The following is a 25,826-nucleotide window of genomic DNA, read 5'->3' as shown; positions in this document are numbered from 1 at the left end:
TGAAGTATAACTGGTAGCAGTAGACTATTTCCTAAATGTAATTTAGTATTCACTAAGCACCAGCACTTTGCAAATAGCTCTGAGGCTTTCCTTCAAAGTTCAGAGCTCTAGTTATGCATATTGTGTGAGGTACACCATGCAGCTCACCTCTAGACTTTGTTGTGCTGAATAGATGGCTATGATAAATCATGCTGATTTGGCACTGAAGGGCATCAGCCATCAAGGATTTGACTACTATGTCTTTTTTTCCCTGAGATTATATCTCCTTGAACTGCCTGCCCTGGGCTACTAGTTTTGGAGAAAATTAAAAAGTGGAAAAAATGCTAGGAGAGGCCAGTACAGAAAATCTATATGGGCTCAGTTCTCTGGAAACCCATTAACACCAGTCACAAGACTGGCAAAGAAAACATTGGTGGTTGTTTAAAAGTCAGGCCAAGTCATTTTACGCAAGATCTGGTAATTCATTAATCAATCTGGCTGCAAACCTTGAATGAATAACCTGAAATAGTAAAAGAGACTGGCAGCACCACAGAATGTTAGAGAGTCTACGATTTGAACCAATGCAAATTACCCCGGTGGAGTTTAAGGCTCCCCTCTACCCTCATTATCTTCCTGATGCAAACCCTTCCAAATATATAAGAAATCATTTATCTCCGTGAATTTCCCTGCTGCCAGGAGTAAGAGAGTATACATTTCATTGTGAATCTCCTTCTCCCCCCACATTCTCATTGCTTGCAATACAGCATCTTTTGGCAGCCTACAATAAAGCACAGTAGCCTATGTAGGCTTTCCAAAAACACAGCACATAGCACGGTCTTGAAAAGTAACCTGGGCTACACCTATGCAAAACAATTAAAAATAAAGTCATCAAATATGTTGAGCATCTCTCCGGAATAGAGAATCATGTAAATAACTGAAATCCACAGACAGGCAGGCAATTCAGGTTTTCTGAAGTCTCCTTAAAGGCTCAAAAAGTGTTTTTTCAAGTATGAGAACACCACCCTTACAAATCGGTATGATTTTACGCAAGTTCATTATACTTTAATAGGCTATTGCCTATCTATAGGCTGCCTTTTCTCTCTACCTTAATTGAGCTATTTATAAGTAAGGCCAACAAAGCGATATATCCACTGTAGATACCTTCTCTCTCCATAATGCTCGGCACGGTTCATAATTTTAAATATGACTAACCTTCCATGACAGGGTATGGTATATTTGAAGAAGCCTCAGGGGACAACAGTTTTTGTAACCAAAAAGCCTTCTTATTCATGTCACGTCAAGTTCTACAGTTATTCACGTGTTCACATAGCATTGGCTTGGAGAATGGAAACCTCATTATTTTGATTTTCTAAAAGAAACTAGATCAATTTTTTACAAATACCATTTTTTAAAGGCCGGTTCTTTGTAAAAGCAAATAATGGAAGTGAACGATGCAGTGAAACATCTAAATAACTGATCTTAGGTGACTTGTTAACTATTTAGTTGCACAAACTTGTGTCAATAGACAGTAGCCTTAGGGATAAGAACTTATGCATTTTATCTTTCCAGTAGTCAGAACAACAGTCAAAGAAAACCAGGTGAAAAACAGAAGCTATCAAGCTGTGAGCAGAAGGAAATCAACTGATTGATAATATGCATACATACAGACATTGGTAAGAAACGGACAGGCTTGGTTCAGGATTTGTTACACTCCCATGTGAGCAGAATAATGCAGCAATGAATTAGGTTCTTCTGCAAGATACTGGTGTGCTTTAGTACTAGAGTGAAGGCCAATATCTCATCACACCTAAGCTGATGGGAGCAGGGACTTATACTCAACAGTTACACGCTATCTAGACTAATTGAACCTTTATCTCATTTGGCTCCTAGTTGCTACCATAACTATTAATAATTCGTCATCCATGAGACTTCCAGCGCTACTGGAATTGCCTAAGCTTGTGGGTGCTCAGCTCAGGCGAGCTTCCAGGAACATGATTTGCAGAAAGCCTGAAAATTCACTTTCTGAAATAAAATATTAAAAAAAAAAAAAAAAAAGAAGTTAAAAAAGTGCACCAGCTTGAGACAGCCAGGAACTTTGTAAAATGATTTTTCAACATAGGCCCTGACGTAGTCAAAGGCAGATGTAATGCATTCGTAACTTAAAGGACAGTGCACTTCATTCAAGGTTAGATTTTGCAATTAACACTACCTGGCTTGTGCAATTAACACCGTACTTGTGCTTTTCAATATTGTTTGCCATTCCTGTTCTTTCCCTTCCAGTCTGAAGAGACTGTATTTCTATTTTGATATGACTAGGCCTCATCTGGAAGCTTAACTTATATAACACTTATTACTCCCATGATGATATGAGAGTCAAAAAAAAAAAAAAAAGGTTTTTTTCTTTAAAAAGAAAAGCCAGTGTGGATCAATACGGAAAAATCCAGAGATTACCAAATGGGAAACTGCGTAAAACTTCCATTCTCTGAGCTAAAACAAATAGTTCCTCATAGAGTATCTGAGATAATCTCTGGAGAAAGAACACATCTTCTTCTGTTCTTGAGCACCCCCAGTCGTCACATTACAGAGCGGCAGAGAGGAGAAATAGTGCTATGTATCCAGCTGCACGATGGAGACTGGGGACAGGGTTAATGGATGGGAAGAGAGAATAACTGTTTCCTTCCCATTTTCCTAGGCCAAGCAACCAAGAAATGGAAATAAAACACACTACGAAACAGAAAATAGTGTTGTCCTAGCACTGCAGCATTGCGAGACGCTATTAGAGAACAGTTTGTCCCTACAGGTAAGCTCGGGCCCGTCTGTGCTGTCAGAGACAGCGGTGCATCCTCTAGCTGAAGTCGATGAGTGCTAGGGAAGCCAGGCATTTACATAAAGGACAGCAGAATTTGTCCAAAAAGGAAAGAAGTAGCATATTTCACTTCCAAACCATTATTTCTGACCTATCAGTTTCTGCCTAGATGCATCCCCCCAACTGCATGCCTCTGATTTCTTCACACTGGGTCTTCAGATGCATGCAGGCCCACAAGGCTCCCGTAAGGACTGGTACCTCCGTGTCACCATGTCCCAACAAGGTTACATACCAACTCGTACGCCTGTCTCACTGTTTCCAACACGCTTTGATTTCAGAACTGGAACTGCCTGATTTAGGAAGTGACAACTGCTATCCAATTGCTAACCTTACATTTTGGAAGTCTGTATCTTTCCCTGATTCTTCCAAAAGAAAAATGCCTCTTCATGTGGCTTTCGATAAATGAGGAAAAATACATAGATGTTATTAAAAAAGCAAACCCACTCTCATCCAGTATTAATTCTGATACCAGCTGCAAGCGTATTACCTGCCCCCTGCCTCCCTGCTATTGACACCAAAAATTTACACAGACCAGCTGTACCTCGTGCGAGGGGTGCACCTGAAATCCAAGCGCAAGACACAGCTTTGAAACTTTGCAAAATGTGTCACGGGACATTACAAAACTACTGAAAAAATGAGGGTCTAAGAACAGGGTTAATTTCATTCTGATTTGAATAAAACTAATTCCAAACTGCTTGGATGTAAATGACAGAAAGATTGAATAGAGAGGGCCAGCTTCTGCTATCAGTTATGCCGATAAATATAAATCCTGAGTAACCTTATCAGCATCAGGGAGATCACCGTGCATTTATAGCTGTATACAAAAAAGAAGAATTTCATTCAGGACATCTTAGGCAAGCTATATTTTACCTTCAAAAGCATTTTGCTATACTGTGGCAGTTAATCTTTTCCAGCTATTAAGCTCCAGAGTGATCATTCGGGGCTTCCCCCGGCAAGCGGGGCCGGCCGTAGTTCCTGGAGCTGCCGAGGCCACGTGAGAGGCGGCACCAACAGCTTACTGTTGCACAAGGTCTTCCTGCCAGCTAATCAATTTATTGTCCAATTTCCCGGTCCATGGACGATCTATTGCATTTTCTATCATCGCAGAGGGAAGGTGGCTAGGGTTCGGGGGGGCATAGCAGCCCCATCACTATGGGGTGGAGAATCATGAAGGTTTTACACAACAAAAGGAAGAAGACTGGAGACAGAGATAAAGAGACCGCAGCCCTCCTCTTGTACAGCTTGAACCCCAAGGCAGTATTTTAAAGAAAACATTTAAATCTCTCCTACCACCCTTCAAGGTTTACTTTCAGACCGCTCTCTGCCAGGAGATCTACGAAACATCCCAAACGATGAGCTGGCTCCTGAGCAATACTGCGACCATCAGCCCTCGCTGCCTTGCCTGCTATGTCCACCCATTTCCCCTCTTATACTCAACCTACGGGGACCTCTCAATCTGTGTGCAAAGTGCTCTGAGAGGAACCTTCTGATACAGTAAAGCCCTTTACAAAACAGGCACCAGCTCCGGCTCTCCACCGGCTGGCTCCTGTGCTGCACTCCGCTCCTTTCCAGTGACTGCAAGAGGAAGACAGCAAACAGGTTTCAACTTTTGTTTTTCCTCATAGCTGACAATTGTGCAACTCCTCGTCGTTACACCACAGCACAGCATACTCGAGGCACTCTTCAGCCGTTTCCTTTCAGAAATCAAAACTTCCATTTAATTCTTTTCAAGGCTTTTTTTTCCCCCTCTCTCCAGATCACAGGCCTGCTTTTGATCATGAGGATTAAAGGCACCAGGCAGAACCTGTAACGCACATCATCACGTCTGCTGTCCCTCAACGGGGGAAAAATAGTAAACCCGTTGTCCACCAGGCTTAAAAAAAAGAAAGAAAGGAAAAAAAGCAAGCAAATGCCTTGCAGTGTGCGCTTGAATCACCTTGCCTTACCTCGAATATATTGGCGGGTTCATTGCTGTACTGGTTGGAGATGATCTCTGACTGGTCGCTGTACCACTTGAGCCCCCCCAGAAAGCTGTCCGTGTCCAGGTCGTTCACGTCTAGTTCGGAGAGGTCAAGTTCTGGGAGATCTGGGCAAAGAGGCTGGTCTTCGCCAACCAGAGCAGCACACTGCAGGAAACAGCAATGCAGAAAGAGTTTCATTAATTGCCAGGAATCTATTAGCTTTAATATCATGTGATAAGAACTAAGCCTCGATTAAGCTATGGCACAGGGCCACTAGAATTGTTTTCTGAAAAAAGACAACAAACCACTAACTATTAGATCCTTGTTAGCCCCGCACAGCTATTCAAAGAAGAGGGGGAAATAGGAGGACGTAAGCTGCCTTCTCTAACATGTCTCTGTACAGGAGCAGTCACTTTCCTTCTCCCTATCCTCTTTGACAACAATAGTGTCCAAATGTTTATAAAAGCACGGCCTTATTCTTCTGCTGCTTCAGAGAGAACCGGTGCAGGTACAAGTTACAGCTGAATACCTCTGGGCAAGGTCTTTCCTGCATTTCCTGATGCATTCAGGTTAAAGATGCACAGCCTGTTCCAGCCTCCAGCCCTGGAGGCGAGCTCAAGCTGGACATACTCGCACTCTCGCTTCTGCAGATCTTACCATAGTCCTCGAGGTCAGCTGTGATGATGGCCACCGTGTGGGCATAACAAAGTATGGGGCAGAGGTGCTGCTGCACTGCTTCCCCAGCAGGCTAAAAGATGCACAGAGCACAACTGCCAGTTACGCAGCAGGGTCCTGGCCACTGAAGTGTGCTCTGAAACATCCCTGTATTCACTTCAGGGTGACAGGCACAGTCAGTTCATGGAGCCTTTCACCTGCTTCGCACACTACCTTTTCACCATATGGCAAGTACGTGCATTGTCCCAGGCCAAGAGCTTCCACCCAGCCCCTTAATTGTCCCCAGACAGTGGCTGCTGTAAGGGAACCCGATGGTTTCCTTTCCCCTGGCAGCCCAGTAGCATGCTGCTGCTGACTCAGTAACCCTAATGGAGAGCGTCCACGAAACGCTTTGATTTAGGTAGGAAACAAAGTCTGATCTGCACAGAGACTTCAGCAGTGCTACATGTGTTTGTCTCCATGACTTGCGAACAGAGCAGTGCTAAATACAAATAAACCTGGAATAAGTATCCTTTTATATGCTAGTATGAAGGTGATAGAGTACTGACTTACCTACTAAGCAAGAAAACCATTAATACCACCCACTTTAGCACAGCAATTGAAAACACCCAAACCCAGCTCTCAGTTATGGAACACGCACAGCAACAGCTTGGCAAGTAACGGGGCCCCGTACGTCAGCGTGGATGGATGAAGCAACTCCTCCTGCGCTGTACCATGTACCCTTGGGACCCATCCCCAAACATCTACATGGGCACGGTGCAAAACACCCTCACGTTTTTTTAAAGTTGCAAAGGTACCAGGCACTGAATGGTTAAAGCATAGATCTGCTGTGTCTCAGGGCTCCCACGCTGAGTATTTCTCACCCTGCGTTTAGGGTGGCCAAGAGCCTACCCAGACAGCAGGTCCTCCTCCACTCCCGTCAGCCGACTGGGTGGCTTGAGCCATTTCCCAACTTGTGTTTGGACTGAAGTCAACCCAGAAAACGCCACTTTCTGGAGAGGCGGTAACACAGCGTCCACCGATGCGAATTGCTCAATACTTGGATATGTCACTCTCTGAAGGACCGCCTTTCACGAGCACGCAAGCGGGAGATGCTGAAGGTGAATTTCATTGAGGTTTTGTCTCCGGGAGCCTCGGTGCGCCCGCAGTGCATGGGCTGCATGCAGCGGCGGAGCCACCAGCGCCGATTTTGTCCGCTGGCACACGGGCTCGGTGCAGCTGGCGCGAGCTTTTATTCAGTGGACAACTTTTACGTCTACCAGGACGCTATGAGATAGTCATGTAACAGGCCAAGGGGCAAGGCAGGTTGCAAAACGAGGCTCTGAAATAGCACTTGCTCCAATTTCCATTACTTAAGGGGCGGCAGAACTTTACGAAGTCAAAACCTCACTTAGGTCCTTTTTACTGCACACCATTTTTTTTTTTAGTATTATTTTGGTCATTGAAGAAAACAAAGAAAAAATTAAAGAGTTCCCTCTTCTTTAGTGCTAGACATAACCTTCCAGAAGCAATCTTATAATGCAGAGATGACCTTTTTTGATGCTTGGCTGAAATCTCTGATCTCATTAAAGGATAATCTAGTTTTTGACTGAAAAGGTAGATTCTCAGCATCATTCTCAGGTTTGTGTTGTGGAGGTCAGTAGCTTATAACTGATGCCGTAGACTTGTAAAGTATCCTGCTGATCTGTTTCTGCTTTCGTTTGTAAAAATAGCTTCAGTCTGTGAACCACCTACTTAAAGATGTTAACTCTTGGTAATATGCATTTTCAAATTCCTACGATGGGCTTTTGAAGGAACATAAACGATTGTATTTAAAAATAAATAAATCCTGCTCATCACAGCTTTCTTTTCCCTATAATGACTGCAATGTCACTTAAAAAATGTAATTGCTGAAATGAAGTATATATGCTCTTGCCGATGTTGACATGATAATAAAATCAATGTTTCTGAATATGACATTACGCTTCTAATCTGAGACACATTAGTAGCAAGTGTTCCTGTTATTAATTTATATTTGGCCTTTGGATGATGCCAGGTTTAACACTCCAAGTCCTAAAACTGTCCTCATCTGACATGCTGATATTTACTGTTTGCCTATACATCTGTAACAGGTGCACCTGCATTGCTATGAGACATTTTACCGTCTCCCCACCGTTATTTGATATAATAGTTACTCCATAACTGTGGCCTTAATTTCATAGTATCGTTCAGAAAGATAAAGCAGTCACTAAACACAAAAGGCTAATTACTGTGCGTTATTTCACTCCAACAGACTTTTTTTTTCTCTTAGTTCAGGCGCAAACAATAAATTAGCTTAACTGCACTGATAATGAATCATTATAATTAAGTATAATTCTCCATTAACCTTTTGAATGTTTTTGTGCCTCTGAAGGTAAATCAAAAGAAAAAAAAAAAAAAAGGAAGAAAAGAAGAAGACTGGACTTTTGCCACATTCATTATATTAATGAAAAAATAATCTTTGTTTTATTTTTAACAAGTTTTTCAAAGAGCCGAGGGGGCGAACCCAGGAAAGAAAGACAGACCTGACAGAATGCGTGTCATGTGGGTTCTCTCTATCAATCCTCGCAACCTTACTGTACATCACCTTCATTAAACTGTGAAACACTGGGGACGCTGATCAGCTACAGTGATGCAGGCCTTTATTAAGCAACACGCCATCCTGTCATTATGTGAGCGAGAATCTAATACATTTTAAGTTGACAGCAAACATTAATGATTCAAAAAATGAAGGCTGCCTCCGGTACCTGCCGCCTGCAATATTTGAGATCGGTAAAGGTGATCCCCAGAGCCAGCACAGCAGGCAGGCACTCCTGTGCTGCTCCAGAAAGTGCAGTGCAGGAGCACGTTGGTAAAATCCTACCAACAGTTAATCCATCCACCGTACAATTAATATTAAGATCAACCCTTTTTTTTCCTTTTTTTTTTTTTTTTTTTTTCCCTCCGCACTATGAAGAAGTCATTGACATAAATTATCCATTCTGTTTCTAACTTGAAATTACTGCAGGAACTCTAGTGATTAAAATAAATCTTCAATATTTCCATATAACTGGTTCCTCAATCAGCTCCTAGCAGCATTAGGAATAGTACATGATGGAAAAATGAAGCTCCAGCAGCTGAGACCCGTGCTACAAGCCAGACAACAGCCCACAGGATACTCCAGCTACTCAGAAACAATTAGGACTTTGGAGCCAGAAAGTCATCCACTTACAGCCTTGACTCATAATAGCTACAGGACATATGAATTATCCATATCTATTCCACTTTACCAAGGAATCAAAACAAGATAAGAGCAATTACAATATGCAAACAGAAATCAGCGGATACAATGGCAAGCTGCAAATATTTAAAACTCGACAAAAAGACTTAAGGACCCGCATGCATGCTCCGCCAGATAGGGAAACCGCACTGGAGAACGCTGCAACATTTTTACTTTAGATGGGTATCTCTGCGTGGCGTGGACATCTTATTTAAAAGGCATCACACGTAACCTTTTTCTCCCTCCCCTGTTGCCTGAGGGGAGCGTTTTAAGCACTTATTCCAAGCTCGCAGCCAGGGGGTTAGCTCCTTCCAGCAGGTCTGTGCTCTGGCTTCCTCTCGACGGGCTCCACAGAAAGTTTGCCTCGCCGCCCAAGTTGCCCGAACTTTGAGGTAAGGCTCCCTTCTGCCGAATGCAAACGCGCAGAAATCCTCACGCCTCACATTATACTCCAGAGATTACCAGGGAGCTGCTTGCCTTTTTTTTTTTTCCTTTCTTTCTTTCTTTCTTTCCTCCTTTATGAATTGTAGCCAGCAGAAGCTGTGGGTTTGATGTATTGCCGTCTATTTTTACACAAGCAGCAGCGGCGGCGGTGGCAGCAGCAGCAGCAGCAGCAGTTCGCACAGTCCTGCATAAACTCTATTCTCACGGTTCATCCTCTTGTCTCTGCCGTGCAGTGGCATTTAACCGTTTGTTGGACTACTTGGGCCGACCGAGAGCCCTGCTCTACAGGACATTAGCTACAGGATAATCATTCCAAGACAAAAGAAGCAGGGCAGCGTCTACTTCCAGAAACCTCTCTTAGAAGCATCTAAAGCAAAACCCCGGGGTGTTCGTTCCTGGGGGGGGGGGGGGGGGTGAAATCTGCAGCTGACAAACAAGGAGGAAACCTGCCACAGAGCAGAGCGAAACGAGCAAGGAAAATAGGAAGCCACCGCTTAATTTAACTTCTTCTTCCTCTTTTTCTTTGGAGAAAGAAACGTTAATCTTATTCTAAATAAACATGGCATTTTTCCAACCAGGCCACTAAACGCCACTGGAAAGACTTCAGACACTGATTCATATCAATATCTCGGAGCATAAATATTGCATATGACGGGGGAGAGCGAGCCAGAGGCACATGCAAATAGTTTCCAACTGCAGGAGATACCGATGACAGGAGCTAAGCTTTGATTTGCTCAAGGCACCGCCGAGTAACCTTAAAATAGCAAACTTACAGGAGTTGAGATAAGGCTCGGACTCGCTCGCAAAGTCCGCCGGCCGGCCCGTTTCGCCGGCTCCCCCCGCTCGGGGAGCCCCCCGCGCCCCCCGCTCACCTCGATGTCACTCCATGCAGAGTCCTGGCTGCACATGTCCCACGCCATCCAGCTCCCGGACCGCAGCGGCGCCGCTCGCGAACTACAACCCCGAGCCGGGCAGGGAGCACAGGCGCATGCAGGCGACGAGCCCCTCTCTGAGCGTGAACCGAAGGCACCTGTCTTACTACTGCTCCCCGTCACATGACAAAGCTATTAAAAAGTAGGCTGGGCTGTCACTCATCCTGCCTTCTTGTGCCGCCGCTCCAGCCGTGACGTCGCGCAGAGGCAGACCCAGGCGGAGGCGAAGTAAATCTTCCTAAAAGCCACTCAGACCTTTGAGGCTCCAGCACCACGCCGTGATTAAAATCGCATCGCCGCGCCACACCCCCGGAATTGTGCCGCTGCCTGCCATGCAACAGCTCCCGTCCCTCGCCGTCTGCCTTTTTTTAAATTTCTTCCCCCCACCCGCCCCCCCCTTTTTTTTTTCCTTTTTTCTTTCGGCCAAAGCAAACAATGGGCAGAGCCGTATTTACGACAGATAAAAAGTAAAGAAACTCGGAGGGGAGCTGCAGCACGTGCGCCCTGAACAGCCTCCAGCCTCCCCGGGCGGCCACCGCGGCGCGCTTCAATCCGGAGATGCGAGCCCGGAGTTGGGCAAAAGTTACAGCATGGGTTGGCGTTTTTTATTTCACTCGGGGATTTTACACCTGGCAAAGTTAATTCCTCATTGACAACTGCAACCAGAGTTAGTTTTTCCACCAGCAAACACACTGGCAAAAAAAAAAACACAAAAAACTATTTCCCAGGGATGGAGTAAGTATCGATAAAAGCCAGTCCTGCAGTTACCTCACCTGCGACGGCAAGGGAGCCAGATCCCGTTTTCCAGCTAAATTACAGCATTTCTCAGCTGCTCTTTAGTCATTTCTGCGTCTCAGTGCACAAAACCAGCGTTATGACATGCAACCGCCCCCGTCCTGCCCAGGACCACGCGGATTCCTGCCTGCATTTTCCTACAAGCACCAGTGCGTCTGCCTCGCCTCCGGGTGCGTTCCTGTATATACACCACGCACCCACCCCTCGGACCTGGGCCGAGCGTTTTCTCTTTGGGAACACATAAAAAAAAGCCCTTGTCACGTGAAAACACCGACCTGCCATTAACAGGAGGGCTTCTGGGTTTGAGCAGCTCGTTTGCTGAGACAACAGGGGCTGCTGCTGCAGGTGCAACGGGTTTATGGTGGCACTATCCACTGAATACATAACAAACCCAAGGTACCAAATATACCTGAAAAACACTTCCCGCATCAGGAAAAACAAACAAATAAAGGTCTTGTTTAACTAGCCCCACCTGACTCCTTGTTTTCTGGAGTTGTATTTTTTTAATTAGCTGGGTTCAAAAGTCTTGTAAAAATGTAAGCACTGGATCCATCACGCTGGGCTCCCAGTCAAAGTCACCAAACTATAATTGATCATCCTCCTTGTCATGAAATATTCATTTTCATTGTTATTTGCAAACTTGAGCATTCTAAAGGCTAAATGAATTCAATTATTAAACCAGGCGATGACGATTTCGCTGAGAGAAAAAATAAATAAAAAGAAGAACAGTTCTTGAAATAGCCTTTTTCCCACAGATATTAAAAACTTCAGAAATTGTTGTAAGTCTCAGATATATTCTCGGCTTATTTGTGTTCCCTTGTAATTCATTATTGCCAGTTTTCCCCGCTTGTGCTTAAGTTGCAAATCACATCACACTGTCATATTTTCACCAAGCACAAATGACAAAAATGGCATTGTTTTTACTTTACTTAATTAAAAAAAGCCACAGCAAAATACCGAACGACTGCAGAAAGCCTTTCCTACGAATGATTAAATTAACGGCATTGCTTCGCTCTTGCGACTAAAAAAACTTAATTTCCTTCCCAATTATATGCTGATTTAATGATAAAACTGCAGTAAATTATTAAGATCTGGGGCAAAGGTGAGTACCTCTACCCTCCGAACAGTCAGCTGTGAAATAATGCTGGGCACCTGCCCGCCTGAAGTGCAGTCGGTTCTTATTAATTATTATCTGTGGATCCATGGCTGGTGGAATATTCTCCTTCAATACCTACTTATAATTGTGTTCATTGACTGTGCCGAATCCATCATCTTTTTTTTTTTTTCTTGAAGTTTCATTCACACCTTTTATAGAAATGTATTTACACTGGAACATTTTATATTGCTGTTTTGGATATTTTGACCTGCTCATGTTGTTTCTATTTTCTACATTTCCACTTCACTGCTTTCCCTTCAAATTAGCAAGTTAACTGATAAATATAAACTGTAACCTTAGCGGTGCTCTCACCGTGCAAGCGTTAGAGATTGGAGAACTTTCTTGGTACATGGCAGGCAGAGCAAGCCATCTGTAATAACAACCGAGTCCTCCGGAGCTGTCCTACGGCCCCGGCCACGCCGCGGCTTGGACTTTGCTGGCAGCCCCAGTGCCACCTGGCAGGGATGCCAAGCACGATTCAGACTACAAAAGACCACGAGGTTTACACAAGGGTTCCCCACAGCTCGGGAGGAATTCATTTATTTTTAACCAGACTGTCCGACCCAGGACATATATATAAATTTACTCGCTAGGACCTTTTTTTATGCTTTAATGTGGTGGGTTTTTTGAGCGCAGTGCATCCAGGAGGAGAAAAGGGGGGAAGGCCGTTGCAACGGGCTCGTAGCTTGGGAACTGCGCAGCCTCAGCACATGTAAATGAAGCCCGTGAAACACAGCCAGCACCTAAGCTTCCCTCCTCAAAGAAACCTTGTCTTCTGAAAAGTCCCCAGCAGCTTTAGCAGTACTCTTGCCCAGTGTTTTGACAACATGAAAGAATTGCACAAACGTCTTTTCTGGGGCAATATCTGAGTACGCACACACGATTTTGTTCCGTAACAAACACAAAGAGAACTCTCTTGCGGCTGGTGAAGTCTGCGGGTCCAGTTGACCCAACCTGTTCTGTCGAAACGCCTGCTGTAAAATCCCCCTCTTTCACCATATTTTCCTCTTTCCAGGTTAATCCATACCTAGTCTCAGCAATTCACCACTTTTTCCTCTTCTTCTTCAAGGGACATAATTCACGAATGCACTGCTGAGCCTTCCAGCTGCACTGGGGCACAGATTCCCAAATCCTGATCCATATTTTAACAGGATTGCAAGGTATGGCTCCTGGCAATGACAGGGAAGAGGATTCAAGGACTAAAGTCTTTAAGCTCTCTGTCCTTGCCTTTCTCCTGGATTCAGCATTCATTCTGTCTCTTTCTCTTATTCTTTCACCCACTTTTTTTTTTCTTTTTTCCAATTGTGGTCATTTTTGTTCCCTGTAACTTAGGTATCTCAGAGAACCTTCCAGCCCCTGATTTTGAAATCCAAAACTGAGCCCCTTCATCGCAACACCGACCAAGTTTCCTCCTTTGCTTCCAGACTACGGTGCTTGCTGATTTTCAGCGAAGTTGGCTAATATCCAGTGGAGTAAGGGCAATCAGATTAACTTGAATTAAAAAACAGTGTTGAAGTCCAACAAGCAGAGGTTTGCAAACCAGCTCCCCCACCAGTGAAACCCCTTCCCCTCGACCCTCCACTTGCGAGCGTCCTTATAGCAGAAGGGAAGCCAACTGTTTATATATAAAAGATTAAACCGCACTCCAAAGGTGTGTTAGTGTGAATGGTGTTCTATATAAAGTATATGTACCCTATTAATTTTTTATGAGAAATCTTCCTTCTGTGCAACTTTATTCTTATTTTTTCCACAGTCCTTCTGTATTTGTTTTCCATTCTGTTCTCTCTGTTCCACTTCTATCCTATTTGTTTTTTATGTTTTGTTTTTTTTTTTTTTTCCTCGTCAGTTTCTTTTCCTTATTTATCCAGCCCATCTTACCCAGAATATGCAGCCAGTAGCGTAGACCAGCATAAAAACTCCTTGAGCTTCTGGGTTCATTGGTGCAGTCAGTTTACAATGGAATAAGGCAGTGTGCCCTCTCCAACTTTGCTAGGGCAGTTATTATTATTATTATTTTTTTTTTTTTTTACAGAGAGAAACCACGACGGTGCTCTGTACCAGCTCTCTGAAAGGCTCCAGAGATCGGGGCCAAATTAATTTCTGGCTGAGCTCTGGGCCACGGGCCGCTGTCTGAGTAGCGGTATACTACCGAGTCCAAAATAACTTTCTCCGAACAGTGATGCGTTACTGACATTACTGACACCAGGGTGAATTTTGCCACATCTGCCTCCACATACTGAGGGCTCAAATAAACAGTGCTGGATGCCAATGGAAATTGCTCGCCTGTTCCCATGCGGGTGGGCCTGACTGTGAATATTCACTCTTCCTGCAGATCAGCTGATTATCAGCGGTCACCAGGCTTGCACACATGCAACCCCTTGTAACTCAGTGCTTGTAAAACCTTCAGGAGTGCTGAAGTGTAGGAACATAGGTACCGGCTGAAAGAAATCTTCCTAAATCTTCTCATACCTCCCTGAGCATTTCCCTCTTCACGAGCATATTTCACTTACTCATTACTAAAACAAGAAAGGCAAAGGCACTCCAGCTGATTACATAAAAAGTACATTTATCACTTGTTTCCCCCAACATTTGGAGCATATGTTCTCCAGGACCCACATTTTGTATGATTTGCAGGAAAATCCAGCTTGTCAGGCCTGTTAAAAGCAGCATGAACAATGTCTTTCACTCGGGTGTTACTGTTTCCCAGAGAGACTAATCTATAAAAGAGAATCTACATGTAAATTTATTGCCCCTATATGTTTGAGAAACGGAGCCCTGAGAACCCATCAGTTTCCTGGGGAGGCTTTGGTGCAGTTTGAGGGCAGACACCCGGCCAAGCAAAGGAGACAGGTGCCTCTTTTGCAGCTCCTTGCACATTGGCACGTCCTGCTCCTGCAGGCAGGACCACACCAAAATTACAGACCGGTGTAGGTTTTGGTCATCTCTCCTTTACTCACATCACTGCTGAGATTTCCTTGAAAAAGAGAAATCAAAGTTCTTTTTTTCCTCTTTTGAGTCCTGGAAGGAGACCAGAAGCCCTCCCTGCCTACCTTGGATGCTCACACAGCCCGTCAGGGGATGGGCAATTGTCTTCTCCAGCTCCAGCCACCAAGGGCAGAGCTTGTAAAAGCTTCAGGTATAAAGCCTGTATTTGTAAGTTTCCATAAGGCCCTGGAAAACCCCACCTGGATTCTTCCTGTTAACCCTATTACCATCCACCTTGCATCATTTCCCTTGGGGCATCCGAAGTATTGCCCTGGAGCTCGTTTCCCAAGTTGTTCATTGTTAAAACCGATCTCATTTCTTACTAACTTTTTCTGAGAGGGATCTGCAGGACAATCCCAGGAACAATCACCGGGGACTTGATACCCTAGGGAGGGTGAAAGATTCCCCGGAGCGATTTGCTGGGAGCCAAGGCTGCTCCAAAGATACCATCTAAACTGCTCTCCGAAGTGACTTGTGAGGCTGCCATCCCGCTGAGATGTCCCAGCTGGAAGGGGAGCCGTGGTGTCCTGACTGCCGTGGGACAGGAGAGCACGCTCCTGGCCAGCTCCACTTCGTGGCGGGCTTGAAGGAAGAAGAAATTCACCCACTTTCGTAACATCTCCGATCCCTTCTCTAAAATGGCTGGGGAAGCGACTGCAGTGGAGCACACGCAAGTCCGCAGCACAGCACTGGAGAGACGCTAACCTTTAAATACTCTGAAATCAAATCTTGTTTTACACAAAACTGCTATGGTAAAGTCGATGTGAATGAAGCACCTTTGAGTGAAGGAACAGAGGGAAAGGCAGTGGACAGCTTTAGTGCCTCCTAGCAATTTTTTTTAATAAACTGGAGATGACAGACAGCCTTACCAACACATCTCTCATCTTCAAATAAGACTTTCTTCAGACAGAGCTCAGTGGAACTGAGTCAGCCTTTTTTCTTGGGCCTAGCTCTTGGCATTTTTCATATTAAAACAAAGTATAATGCGGAAATAATTCTGAATGGTAGTCATCTGATCGGGTTTTAGTAACGCAGGCCACAGACACACTCTGCTACAATCTCAGGCAAACAAAATAAAATGAAGATATTACTCAGAACAAAAGGAAAAAAAAAAAAGAAAGAGAAATCTGTGCTCATGAGCCAAGTAACCCTTTAAGTAACCCTTTCTCTGGGTCACGCTGGACTGCAAAGGAAGGTGAGCTCCCAGGGAGCAGGCTGTGGGTGGGTACCAGCGCTTGGCACCATGGTGGGCACCAGGCTGCTTGGCCTCGGGCAGCCTCGGAGCACAGCAAATGTTGCTGCCTCAGCTTCCCACAGCCCCTGCGCCCCGTTTTCCCAAGTCAGTCAAGGACAGGCCAAGAGGAGATGAGATGGGGTCACCTCACTGCAACAGCCAATGCTCCTGAAGGATCAGCTTCGCTTGACCTCTTAACTAGTGGTTCCTGCCAGCCAACACTGAGCCCAGGGGTTATTTTTAGCCAGAAGTCTTCATGAATTGCAGTTAACTTGCAATATGCAAACTAGTGACTAGTGCTAGAGGAATCCCTATAGGTTTCATGGTTCCACTCTGTGCTCAAAAGTCCAATTATTCATTTTTCTTGGAGCTGCAATATTAATCTAAAAAAGTTGCACAAATGGCAAGGGATGTCATGCTGCCTCCATCCGCAATTCAGAGAAGTGAAATAAAGGCAGATAAGCCCAGGGGTTATTAGCTGTACCAAATGCAGCTGTAAACCTTCGGAGGCTGACCCTCTGCTAGCAATGCTTTTGACGAGAAATTTGTCAGTTCTTCCACCTTTGACTCAGGGCCAAACAAACCAGTAAGGAAACAGAATGGGAGAAATGCTAGCAATACAAAGGTTTGGTCTGAATTACTATTTTATTTTGATTTAATTTAGTTTAGTTTAATTATTTTATCCAGATCACTTGTCTACCTACCTGCACAAGAAAACTCAGTAAAATACGGGGGTTGAAGGGGCTGGAACTGGTCACTGCTCCAAATCCCTTGGAAGGGAATGGGAATTCTTAAACGGGTTCAGGGAGGCTTTGAATCAGACCTTATCAGAGAAGATGAGGCCAGGACATTTAAAAGCAGAAACTCCCTCACACATTTCCTCTGGTTTTCCTTTTGATACTGCTCAGGCTTCCCCAGCTTTTCCCTGTGAATGGAGCAGGGATGAAATGCTGAGATTGCATCTGCTATCACCATTTTGGATATCTTTGCTCCTGAGAAATTTAGTATTTGCCGAACATCATTCGCCCTGGGGCACTGGTTAGTCTCATCATTATTTTATAAGTGGGTACCAGCGAAGATTCATACCTCTTCCCCAAAAGAGCTATGGCTGTACTTTCATTACTTTATGCCAATCAACAGATAAGGCAAGTTTGCTACTTTCATGTTTATCCCTGATGGATCTCTACCGTCGTAAAATTCCCCGACAATCTGACACAATTAAACATTATTTGTGGTCTCTGCTCTGTCGAACTCCACATGCAGAATGGCAAGGCAGGGCAATGTATTTAAGCAAAGGCATTAGTGCAGCACTCCCACTAAAACAGAGACCTCCCTGCAGCGTACCTTTTCCCTTCTGTCCATTCCAGGCTTACCCGTCTTCTCTGAGGAACAAAGAACTAAGCAAAAATAGGAAACCGTCTGAATGGAAGATTATTTTAATTTATGTTAAGAGTTGCTAAGCAAAAAAACCTTTGAAAAACCAGCAAACCAACACCAAAGAGCACTTCATCATCGTATTATTACCAATTTATTAAACCAAGATTACATACAATGGAGAAATGACTGTGACACCTCCCCTGGGGTTTTTGGGAGGTAGACCTCCAGCTGTTTCATTCTCACACGCAGTCCTGCTTACAAAGACATGGAAAAATGTTTGCGCTTCAGCTCACTACAATACAATATCACATTGTTTGCAGATTTTCTTTAAGGCAGCATAGGCATTTGCAAAGCAAACCAGAGACACACGCTTTGGGGAGACTGGGCTGCCACATTTAAAGTAGAGTGGGGCAACACATGGCAGTAGTTAATTTGTGTGTTGTTAATTTGTATCCCGGACAATGCTATAAATCGAAGCCTTGCTGACAATTCCTGCCCAGTAAACATGTTCAATCTCATCTCCCGTAAAAGGAGAGCAGGCGCTAAATAGCAACGCATTTTGATTTTCATTTAGCCACTTTAATGATAGGTGATGTTAGCGGAAAAGATCATTTATCTTCAGATTTATTTTATATGAGATAAAAGGCCTTGCCAATTTTTTAAAATTCATTTACACAAGTGAATAAATCTTCCCAAACAATAAGTGGGAAAGTCATATTTCTTTAACTTTGCTAAAATCTGAAAATGCTGATCTGAGAGTGAAATAGACGGTACCGGCATTTTAATCAGAAATATAAAGGCTCCTCTTCTAAATAAGAGGCACAGCTTTACTTCAGAAAAAAATATCTCTGATTTAGAGAACGATCTTTTTTATGCATTTTGTCAAAAATCTCTGACAAATCAGGAGAGACACGTGCAATTTTTATGTCACCTTCATTTTTAGATCAGTCCCAACGTGAAGGCTACCTAAAAATAGACAGAACCTAACCTTTCAAATATCTATACTGCTGCATACCAGAAATGCAAGCTTTCAGTGCCTCTCATGGCTTTCAGAGCCTTGTGCTGTGCTTGCCTCCTCCGCGAGCACGTTGCCCCATGTTGCGTGCTACACCAAGGTACGAGAGGAGCCGCTAGTCACAACGCACAGCGCGTTGCGGTATGTGATTCGCGTTCATTCAGGACGGGCAGCAAGATCATCAAGAGCAGCTTTCCCTTTTTGCAGTGCTGTTTGAGTTTACCACAAACCCTGGCGATACCAAACTTTACAAGGGAGGACGCAAAAATGCAGCTGTGCTGGCTGGCCCAGGAGCTCTGCTCAGAAAAGCGAGCTGTCTGTTTACGACGTACCCCTCCTAAAATATGAAGGGGAACAATGCGCTCTTTTGTCTTATTGTTTGCTACAGTGCTGGCGGACACACTCCTAACCATTTAAAGATGAGGCTCTCCAACAGTGCCCCGAGCCCTGATTGACGGGTGTAGAGTTACAACCCGGCGGAATACGCGGTAGCTATTTCTTTGCATTGCACTTTCTAAATTGTGATTCTGCTTGGCCTTAACAGCATAGGTCAAATTCATCCCGAGCACAATCCAAGCAACTTCAGGTCAGCGGTACCTGAAAAATCAATAGCATTTAAGTTGATGAAGTTGTAACAAGGGTGATTCTGGCCCAGGCCATACGAACACTCGCTTTTATGGTGTGTATTCTTCCCTGGGTTTTATGCTCCAGTGAATATATTTTCATGTTTGCTACTGCTAAACACTCTACTTATCGGGTTCTGAAGCCACACCAGGAGTGGGTACAGGAGAAATCTGTACTAAACCAGGCTGTGGGCTGCCCTGGAGGCTTGTAGTGACTGTGACTTTTGCTTACATGCAATAGAAAATCACCCTTGTACCCGTCGTTAGCCAGCTACTCCCGGCAACAAGCTCGAAAGGACTTGTTCTTGTTTACTGTCGAGCTCCGCTCCAACAGAGTCAAAAGTTTATCAAGGCTTTTTGCTCTGTCAAAAAATGAACAAAATAACTTACGCTGATCAAACAATGAAACAAAGAAGCAACAGACTAAATGAGTTCTTTCAAAGAATTTTGTATGGAAAATGTCTTACCTGCTGACAGGGAGGAAAGAATAGCAAACAAAGGCATAGGAATAAAAACTATTCAATAAAATATCGATTTCATTATCACCACCTATTCAACTTAATTTTCTTGGCATCCATATCCCTAATGCAGGTTCGTGATAGATCGTACAATCACTTTTTAATTAAGCCCTACTGTGCTTTGTATTAAGAACAAGGCAGTAGACATTATGGCACAATATATCTACCAAAATATTTAATGCTTATCCTTTTCATTTTGGTATTTAAAAGTTGTTCTCTTAGGAGGTGGTATCAGTATTTAACAACATTCTTGACAGCAAGTATAAAAAAAAAAAAGCTTCATAGTTAATCTAGCCATGTCAAAACTGAAACCCCTTAAAATAATTGCTTTCTGAATATATGGTATTTCCATTGAATTATTTTATTATTACCCGGCTTTCAACATCTTAAGATGCAAAACTTGTTCCATCTCTTACATACTGATAAGATACACGTAGCACAAGGCTGGAAAAGTGACGTTTGACCAACACAGTTGAATGGTATATGAACCAGATGTTATCGCTTTACAAGAGAGATTTAACAAGAAGCTGTGGAAGACCAGAAGCTTCCCGAGGTGGTAGGATTTTCTCTCTCTCCTTCCCTCTTTTTTTTTAAGCTCTCGTTCAGTATATTGCAGCTCTGCTGCTTATGGCGGGGCAGACCCTGTACAAGAATCACAGCTTTTCTTCCAGTAGAGCACTGGCACTTTTCAGAGGGCAACATTCACTTTAATTACTAAAATGTACCCACCTTCTTCTTCCAAGGAAGAAAAGACTGTTGTTGCATATATAATGTGGCTTTAGTTTTTAATGCCAGAAATGAATCAGTAAACATAGCTACATTATGGTATACTATTTCTTATTCTGTACCCATAGTAACCAAATTAATCTCAAGGCACTGCTGGCATTAATTCAATCTGAAGCTCATACTTTGGATTTCACATAGGTGCCTTCATCCTATTCTTCTTTGCAACTAATAAAATGTAAATATATGGCAATATATTTATTTCTGGTTCAGTTCAAGTTGAGGAGTGCAATACTTTGCAGAAACCTAATTAATATCAATCATACATTACAACACTGAGTGGTTTAGTATACAAAAAAATGGTGCTAGCACATGAGGATGAAATAGATGACCCAAGAATTCCTTTCTAGTTGTAACTTCTCTGTTTCCAGGATAGGGATGACCAGCTTTTCCTTATCCTTCAATGTCCATTTCAAATATCTGTCATGTACAGCCAAGAGCTGCTCTAAAAATATCACAGTCCCCGCAGAAACAAGAGGAAGGAGACCTTGGGTCTGGAGATGCTGATGGTTCCCTCTGTCCCACCATGAGATGGGAATGCACTGGCAAAAAGCTGAGTCCCACGGTGCCCCAGGAGCACTGTCTTCAGCATCCCCCACTGGTATGTTTTTTCCACTGCAACCTATCAGCTCCCAGCCCCCCACAAAATCCACTTGCTAGTGAGAAGGCATCGCCTCAACCCAGCAATTATACCTGAACTGCTCAGAGATGTAAGCAGCTCAACAGCCGTGCCATGGCCATCCTGCTGTAGACCACGACAAAAAGAAACACAGTTCATTCTCGGGGCTGAATTAAGGAAACCTGAGACCTCAGGCACGTTACTAACCCAAAGTTTCAAAACCTGCCGCACCTCGCATAGTTAGGAAGGTCCTACAGCAAGTTTCGGGGGCAGTTTGAAGTTCTTGGAGTCTTCTTTATCCAGCTGCTTGCAGCCCTGTTGACCCTCATGCCCACTAGTGTCCCTGAACATTTTGCTGCTTCCACAGTTCCCACCTTCAATAAACCACTGCAGTGAGCCAGGCCCAGGCTGACCCAACCACTGCCACAGCGACAGGGCTGGGTTCTGTCATCCTTATTCATCACAAGCAGCAAGCAGTCCCCAAAAAACAGTGAGCCGACTTGAGGAGCAGAGGAGATACTTCTGGCTGAGCAGAGCGAAATGCACAGCCTTGAGGAGGAGCACCCACTGCTCTGCTCCGGGTCAAAGCTCAGGCCCCAGCCGTGGGGCACACGGCTGTGGCAAAGCTCAACTTTGGCTTACGGAGGTGTTCAAACACCACAGGGACACCTGAGCAAGCCTGCGGCCTGTCTGCGCTGCCGCCCCCAGGCCCTTCTGTGCCCCTGGGCATTCCCACAGGGCTGCCCCCGGCCTTGAGCCATGGCTGTCTATTTATTGCACCCAAAGGCACGGTACAGTCCTCCGTTTCCGCAAACTGCTAGAGAGTAAGAATTCCTAGAATGGCTTAAACAGAGACTTGTTCAAAACTGGGTACTTTCAGACTTCTTCTGTTCTATTCCAAATTGCGTGCTTTGCCAGCTTCAAAAAAACAGATGGAAAATACATCCCTAAATGTGCACCCTTGTGATCACTCCAAAAGGAAAGCAGCACCAAGTAGCTTAAAACGTTTGCTAGAAAAAGTCTTTTCCATATCATGCAAATAGCAGACGAAAATAACTGCTAGGCAATTGATATACATACAAATATTGGTTATTTTAAACAGTAATTTGTTATTGAGGACATCTCACTGAAATATTATAATATTCAATTTCCTCTGCATTTGCATGGAAAAGGAGCTGGATAGCACATGATCATTCATTTAACTATTACATAAATATGTCTATCACAAGATCACACGGCTTTCAAGCCAGAGTTCAAACACATGTTTAATGCATGAGAGTATGATGAAGAAACTTGTGAACTCACGGGTCTCGTAGCCCAGTCTCAATCAGACAGGGGCTGGGTGTAAATATGTACAGTATCACGTGCCTTCCAACAGCCCCGAGTCTCAAGGGAGCAGCCTGACACCACCAAAGGAGACAGGTGGTTCCCTTTCCAACCGAGGAGTGGGGGGGGGGGAAAAGGAGTTAAGACGCCGTATAAATATAGCAATATTTTTTGCTTGGTGTTTTGCTATGGTTTTCATCCCTTAATGAAACTTCAGTGCATGAACAATTCTCATAACATCTTTGCTACAAATCAGTGAGTGGATGTCATGTCCTAAGATATTTATAACCCTAAAGGTAGGGGTAAGTGATACTGTTTGCCAGCGTTGGTTCAGAAGTGCTGGAGTTTTTTTTTTTTGCCTTTTGGTTTGCTGAGAAAGGAGTGCCAAGAAGCCACAAAACCCAAGTTTCCTTGCTTTAAATGTATCTCTTAACCTACAGCAGGTCGCTGTTAAAAATAATGCCCGTAAGAATGAAAGAATGACAAACAAGTCAATCACATGCACCGAGCAGGTCACAACCGATTTTAGCTAGCTTGACTTTGTAAACTCTAACAGTGTGAGATATGCTACACCCTCCACAACCCACAGTTGTTTGATTTTGAAGCTCACATTGCTAGAATTCACACATACACTAACCCGTGTATAAAATAACCCACCTCAGCCTTACTTTCCTATCTGTATACGGATGCCTTTTTTTTTTTTTTCTTTTTACACAGTGACAGCCACTGCCTCTTAAACCATTTTCTTTTGTTGCATTTCCTTAGAAACACAAATCTTGTTCCTTGGCAGCAGTTGCTGTAAGTGCTGTACCACATGCCCAAACTAGTTCTCACTCACAGCTTTAATTCACAGTAAGTGGCACGAAAGGAGGTCAACACTTCTCAGAAACCACTTTCAGCTCTTTGCTGCTTCAGTATCTATTCTATAAAGCCATCCTCCCTAACAGAAAGTTGTTTCTCATATTGCGTCCCTTGCTTTTTTATTATTGTCACCTTTACGGAATGGGCTGCAGGATATATGATGGAATAAAGGAAGATTATTCATGGAATCACATTTCTCGTCTCCCTTTTGCAAGGCCCTCACAATATAAGCAAACAAATAAATAAATAAACGTCTCCCCCAACAGAAACAAAATGCCCCTCAATTGTTTTTTTCTTCTCACGCAGAAAGACTCCATATAAATGGCAGCTTGCAATTCCGTGTCAATCATTATGTCTTACTTTCAGTTCAGTTCGCTTGCTTATGGAAAGATTATTTTTTTTATCCACCCTCCTAACCCATCATGAAAGTGGAAAATCAAGCAGCCTTCTTTCTGCCATGATGCATCACTGGCAAGAGGAATGGCCTTGCTGACAATATTTTGCTGTCACTTTTGCCTCTACAGCTTCACTGCCTTCTCTGTGATCAATGAAAACAGATTTTGACCTCATCTATTTCATTTCAGACCATATTCTGCCCTGAGACACACGAGTACAACCTATCATAGTTATAGAGGCAATTGGGGCAGAATTTGTTCCTTTCCTGACAATTCAATACGTGATTCATGAACCAGAACTGAATCCAGCTCTCCTTTCCTAGAGCTCCTCTGGTTCTTTGGCATTAGCATCAGTAAAAGAGCAGCAGAGATGAATTTATGATGGTCGTATCAGCAGAACTGGCTGGGCAGTCAATAATCAGACCGCTCAGCGAGATGCTACCAGACCGAAAGTTAGTTATTTTATCTTATTTACACAGCTTCTCCTGTAGCCTGTTTTCTTTCTTCACTTACCCCTCCATTGTTTAACTAATGGGATCATAAGACCTGAAAAAACGCCTCCTAGTCTAGAACATTTCTAATTGGCTTAATAAAGTAAACAGAAAAATAAGATAATCCTCTCCACCACCACCACCTTCAACAGCACAAACCCACGCCGCTGGATGCGGAATACTCGGGGCATTCACAGGGTATACAGTTGCAGACAGTAACCGGCTGATCGAGTTTCGCATTAATCCCCAAGACAATGGATCACTTTTGAAAATACAGACTTGGTTCATCTGCTCACACACCTCTGGGGGCCAACACCTACAGGCAGCATTCCCCACCGCTCGCTGCACGGCAGAGCCCGCGACGGGCGGCGATCCGCTGGCCAGGGCATGCGTGTTGTAGGGTGCTCTACGCCTCGCCTACAGAAGGGGACGGTCTGTTCAACACCGGGGCTCGGAGCCAGCCCCAGGAGCTCATGTTTTGAACTCTGGAGGTCCCCAGAGTCTCCCTCGCTCAAGACGACGGACATCACATGCATGCACTGTATCGTGATCTTCGGGACTCGTTGCTCAAGTAGAGGCAAGGTTGACATCACTTTGAAAACCTCATCCAAGACATCTAATGAACTGCGCGCAGGAGACTGATCTGCAGCAGGTTTGGCGTACGGTAAAAATAAACTCCTTAATATAACAAAAGCAGTAATCAACATATTGCATATTAGGCCTGCAAAGCGCCAATTATCTGATGAAGAGGAGCAATACTAGATGGTTCCAGTTCCTTCAGTTATTTAACTCTTTAAATCGATGGAAGTTAAGGAAAACAATGCCTACAGAACCACTTAGGAAAACACACAAAGGATTTGAGCAGAGACTTGAGCTCAGATCTGAATACAAACAGAGAAAAAGCCACAGTTCAGGACCTGAGTCTTGCTGTGTATTGCTATGGTTCTGGTTATGAGAAATCTTCTCTTTTGGAAGCAAACTATTTTAATTTCTCTTACTATTTAACAAAAATGCATTCGAAGCAAAACGCAGAGCCTGATCCTGCCGTTCCCAACCCTATTAACAACAGTCTTACCACAGATTCCAGTGGGAGCAGGACTTAGCCTTTCCTGTGGGCCACGCTGTGAGCCTTTAATTCAATAACACCTTATTCACCAAACAGCTCAATGAGATTAGTTGTGGTTTCCAGTATTATTCATTCCACGTAGAGGGTCTATAAACACCCCCTCGCTCTGCATTGCCACACCAGGGAAGATATAAATAATTTGAGGGAGATTTCCAAAGGCACAGGAAGAAACTGAGCAGCTTCCAGGGGGGTTACCCGGAGCGAGAGGCCTTTCTGGTTTTGAAAATCTTCCCTGCAATGAAATAAACACAAGAAATCTATTCTCTCCCTTTCTTTTTCAGGTAACACGACCTACGAAAGGATTTGCAAACAAGCTGGGAGAGGGGAGAGAGCCCGTGTTTACAGGAGTCTTGTTTGTTTTTTTTTGCAGTTACTTTAGAGAGTTTTA

At 44.0% G+C, this 25,826-nt stretch overlaps 1 protein-coding gene across 8 annotated transcripts in view; it reads right to left on the bottom strand.

Moving 5' to 3' along the window:
* Positions 1–25,826, bottom strand: part of PPARGC1A (PPARG coactivator 1 alpha) — a 361,741-nt gene that overhangs the window by 56,025 nt on the left and 279,890 nt on the right. For 5 of the 8 annotated variants that reach the window (XM_080590849.1, XM_080590853.1, XM_080590852.1 and 2 more), the window contains one exon: positions 4,792–4,971. In XM_080590849.1, the coding sequence (XP_080446975.1) occupies positions 4,792–4,971 (180 nt within the window). The other 3 variants (XM_080590855.1, XM_080590850.1, XM_080590854.1) reach the window with 3 other exon arrangements.

This window comes from Anser brachyrhynchus (genome assembly GCF_964034855.1).
Source record: "Anser brachyrhynchus genome assembly, chromosome: 4".
Classification (NCBI taxonomy): domain Eukaryota; kingdom Metazoa; phylum Chordata; class Aves; order Anseriformes; family Anatidae; genus Anser; species Anser brachyrhynchus.
Note: the sequence above shows the minus strand (reverse complement) of the source record. Positions and strands in the feature narration are given on the sequence as shown.